Source organism: Artemia sp. Qi Xiang Cuo, chromosome 1 (genome assembly GCF_049724085.1).
Source record: "Artemia sp. Qi Xiang Cuo chromosome 1, ASM4972408v1, whole genome shotgun sequence".
Taxonomy (NCBI): Eukaryota; Metazoa; Arthropoda; class Branchiopoda; order Anostraca; family Artemiidae; genus Artemia; species Artemia sp. Qi Xiang Cuo.
Genome location: NC_142794.1, coordinates 32,968,449 through 32,972,936, shown reverse-complemented (window position 1 = coordinate 32,972,936; position 4,488 = coordinate 32,968,449). Strand labels below are relative to the sequence as shown.

General features: G+C 33.7%; 1 protein-coding gene across 3 annotated transcripts in view; it reads right to left on the bottom strand.

Annotated features, from left to right (window-relative positions):
• Positions 1-4,108: 4,108 nt before the first annotated feature.
• LOC148956213 (uncharacterized) overlaps positions 4,109-4,488 on the bottom strand; it is a 29,476-nt gene continuing 29,096 nt past the window's right edge. For all 3 annotated transcript variants that reach the window (XM_089098349.1, XM_089098275.1, XM_089098421.1), the window contains one exon: positions 4,109-4,450. In XM_089098349.1, the coding sequence (XP_088954475.1) occupies positions 4,261-4,450 (190 nt within the window). In that variant the 3' untranslated portion in view covers positions 4,109-4,260. The remainder of the gene's footprint in view (positions 4,451-4,488) is intronic.

Below are 4,488 nucleotides of genomic sequence, written 5' to 3'. Positions count from 1 at the left end.
GCATGTTTTAAAGTTGAGTTCAGGATGTTTTATTCTAAAATAAATTAAAAAATAAATAAAGTAAAAAATCCACGGCCAGGCAGAGAAGCAAATTGTAGCATGGGATAGAAAAAAAAACCCTAACTAAATGATTAAATATAACAACATACAAGAAAATTATGATTCATAAGATAATAATATAAAAGATACATAAATAAAAAGAATAGAAAATTCTTCCATCAGCCTCCCGCCCCTAATAACACGGCCAGTAAATATAAAATAAAAATAAAAACGAAATAAAAAAAACTGAAAAAACCCTAACCTTTTTTTGTGAGACGAGGTGGATAAGCCATAATTAATTTTGGGGAAAGTAACTCTGATGGTAGATTTCTGTTCAGTCTTTAATCAAACAGTTCGTGGTAACGAACTGTAAGTAAGGAGCGTCCCGGCTCAATGGTAACCGAAACTCTAAAAAACGGAATTTTGATACCAATAGATACATCAAAAGAATCAGATTTTTATGCTGATTTCAAATATATAAGTTTCATCAAGTTTAGTCTTACCTTTAAAACGTTACGTGCCTGAGAAAATTTGGCTGATTTTCGAAAAAAGGGGGAAAGACCCCTTAAAAGTTATAGAACTTCAATGAAAATCACACCTTCATATGGAATGGAAATTAAAAGTTCTACTGCCCTTTTTAAGTGACCAAAAAAATGGAGGGCGACTAGGCCCCCTCCCACGCTCATTTTTTTCCCAAAGTCACCAGATCAAAATTTTGAGATAGCCATTTTGTTCAGCATGGTCGAAAATATGATAACTATCTCTTTTAGGATAACATAGTCCCCCGAAGTCCCAGGGGGGGAGGGCTGAAAGTTATGAACTTTACCCAATGTTAACACATAGCATTGGTTATTTGGAAGTATACAGACGTTTTCAGAGGGCATCTTTTCTGGTAGGTGGGGGGGGGTCGGGGGTTATACGGGACGTTCCTTCCATGAAGGAAGTTTTCGTGGGGGAAGGGACATTGCTATGAAGGGGGCGACGGAATTCCCATCGCTATTAAGGAAACAGATCAGAAATTAAATAAATAAAAAAAGTTTTTCAACTGAAAGTAAGGAGCAACATCAAAACTTAAAACGAACAGAAAATATTAGTTATATTATTGGGTTCGCCCCCTAGCCAATACCTCGCTCTTTAAGCCGAAGATTTTTCAGTACTTTCATAAGAGCTATTTATTCTAATTAACGGCCTTTGTGATTAAGAGGTCATTTTTAAAGAATTGGTACAAAATTCGAACTTTAGCTTAAAGAGCAAGGTATTGACTAGGGGACAAACCCCCTAATATACGTATTAAAAATCTATGAATATAGAAGTTCATTGAGTAAGATAATTCGTAGGTTATGTATATTTATTACTAATAAAAACGTTCGTAAATAAAATTAAAAAACCCTCGAGAAAGCCATTTAACCAAATGAAATTACAATTAATATGAAATTTTTTTTTAATCATTCATGTACGGTGAGCCAAAATCAAAACCTGCATTAATTCAAAAATGTTCAAAAATTAAATAAAAAAAAAACAAGTTTTTTTAACTGAAAGTAAGGAACGACGGTAAAACTTAAAACGAACAGAAATTATTCTGTATATGAAAGGGACTGTCCCCTCCTCAACGCTTCGTTCTTTACTCTAAAGTTTGACTTTCTCACAGCTCTATTTTTTTTAACAATAAAAAACTTTAGCGTAAAGAGCGAGGCGTTGATGAGGGGACAGCCCTTTTCATATACGGAATAATTTCTGTTCGTTTTAAGTTTTAACGTCGTTCCTTAGTTTCAATTAAAAAAACTTGTTTTTTTTTATTTAATATCCCTTTGGAGTCAACAGCTGAAACTAGACTTACCTCCATCAGAACTTCTGTTGAAACTTTTAACTGACATTGAGAGTTGGACAAGTTACTTCTTACTGAGAGGGGTTGTTGAGTGAAGAAGTCACTTTCTCTCTGTTGCAGCCGAGATTTCTCATCATTTTTTTTAGTGGTCTCTAGTTTGAGTTGACTGGGCAGGGGTGAAGATATCTTTTAAAACATTTATCTTGATTAATTTATTAATCGTAACAACCATTCCCCTTGCTTTTGATGAGTCGCGGTAGGTAACTTCATTTACCTGCGTTTGACGCCATGGTGTAAATGCTTAAGTTTCTTCGAAATATTTATGGCATCCCTTTGGTTAGATTTTATAATAGCTATGTCATATGACATATTGATACATGATATTTCTTATGACACATAAAAAAACAAAAAACTAGACAACATCATGGTCTTGCCGATTGCAGCTAATTTCTGTTGATAATTTGTCTCTCGAAGACTTGAGTTTCTTCTCTTTAAAGGCGTCCTATAATCACTAATCAAATCAAAGCCATTTGCAGAAGAAAATATAATGGTGTAAACAACCAGTAATTTATAAAACTTGCCCAGGATTCTACTTCTTTTTACGAAACTCATCTACATATGAAAGATTACTAATAACACACTTTACATTGAAAGCTGTAAGATATAGAAGAAAAAGGAAAACACATAGCCTATTTAAATTTGTTTTTTTTTCTATTTTACCATAAATCTTAATCTAATTAGATTAGTTATAATTGATCCTTTTTAGTTTCTTTTAATTTAAAAAAGATCCACTGGAAGAATTTTTTGTGAGGAGGAAAGTTTTCGGGGGAAACTTTACACGTGGAGGAGAGGAAAGGCTGTATTCTTTTTTTGGGAAATATACGGAATTTTTTATAGAAGATATTTCCATGGTACGAGGTATTTTGCGGGGAAATCTCCACAAAAGAGGTGGGGAATTCTGGGCATTATTTGATAAAACGATCAGGAACTAAATACAAAATAAGAAATTCCAACGAAGTTAAGGGGAACTTTCCAGTGGGAATTTTCAGCGAGGAAGGAATGGTCTAGGGAGAACTTACCAAGGGGGGGGTTGTAACTGATTTTTAATTTTACATAATCAAGCTGTGATGCAAAATAAAACTATGAAGTTTAATATATTATTTGGTCCATCTCTAAGATGAATCATACATTTGTATTAAGGGTAAGTTAAAACCTTCTTAGACTTAGATTGAAGGCCGTATCCATGGGGGTTAGGGGGTTTGACTCCCCCTCAAAATGTTTATCCAACCCGTAAAAACGTAGTTAAAATAAGCATAAACAATTTCTTATGCGTTTTTAGGAGTTTTTTCGTACCCGCCGGAAAAAATCTTTTTATACCCCCCCCCAAAAAAAAAAATCTGGATAATCCTACTTAGATTATACAAATTATTTGTGTCCCCTAGTCAAAAAAGTAATGCAGCTGTTGTGCGTTGTGAAAAATCAAGGTTCAAGAAAAGGTTTAAAAATCAATATTAAGAATCTACTTAGAATAGGAAGAAAACTTCGTGTCAGGGAACGTTTAATTGGTTGAGTGTGTAGCTATACTTACCTATGATGCCTTAATAACAAGACCGCTGGACATAGAGAAGATTTTATAAGCACAACAGCAAACATGCAAGGGGGCATTTTTGCAGTTGAAATAAGGTGGAAGTATAAGAAAATCCTTAAGAAGTCACAGTACTTATCATGGTCAGTTATTGCTGGGCACTGAAACCTGGGGGACTCTGAAATGTAGAGGAAGTTATACTATATGTTTTCAAGATGAATTATTCAAACAGATTTTTAGGTATTATCTATCAAATAATAGGTTTCGCTAAAAGGTGGTTCAATTCTGCTTTTTAGTGATTAATGGAAGGAATTTTGAGATGGTTAAGAGAAGAATGATGACAGGTAATTGGAAGTTCAACATTTTGTCAATTAATCACCTGGGGTTTAAATAAGCACAGAAAGCTTTGAATGGCCTGGAAAGAGGTTTCAAGAAAAGGCTTAATGAAGTATAAGCATTGTAGGAGGGAGTTAAGACTTAATTTTTAAAGAGAATAGACTGGAGGAGAAGCTTGCGCCGCTATGCTGTCTACAGAAGCTATAGTACCGCAGTTAATTTTCAGCAGAAATAACACAAATTTCAGGCTATAAAACCTTTGAAATGTGAAACCATAAAATATAAACATACTGACAATAATTGATAACCCTGGTATTCTTAAATATATCCGCTACATTATGCGTGCAATTTTATTAAGAAAAAATACGACAAAATACGACACAACATCCTAATAAATTATTAATAAATTATGTTAAATACACAGAAATCATCCCGTTTGTTTTTCACCGGTCACCAATAACATTTTGACCCCATATTATTCTTCTAGGCTATTTCCCTTTGGAAAATATTTTCTATATATTTCTTTCATTGAAAAGGTACAGGCATTAAAGACCTTCGAACAGTTATTCGTCTTACTTCTTCCTTGCTCTGCTGCATTCATATATTCAGCGAAGACATCTTGTAAGCCTCCAGGAAGCTTTATAAGTGACAAGTAATGGAAATAGCTGAAAAGGATATAAAAAAGTGATGATATAGACAAGAT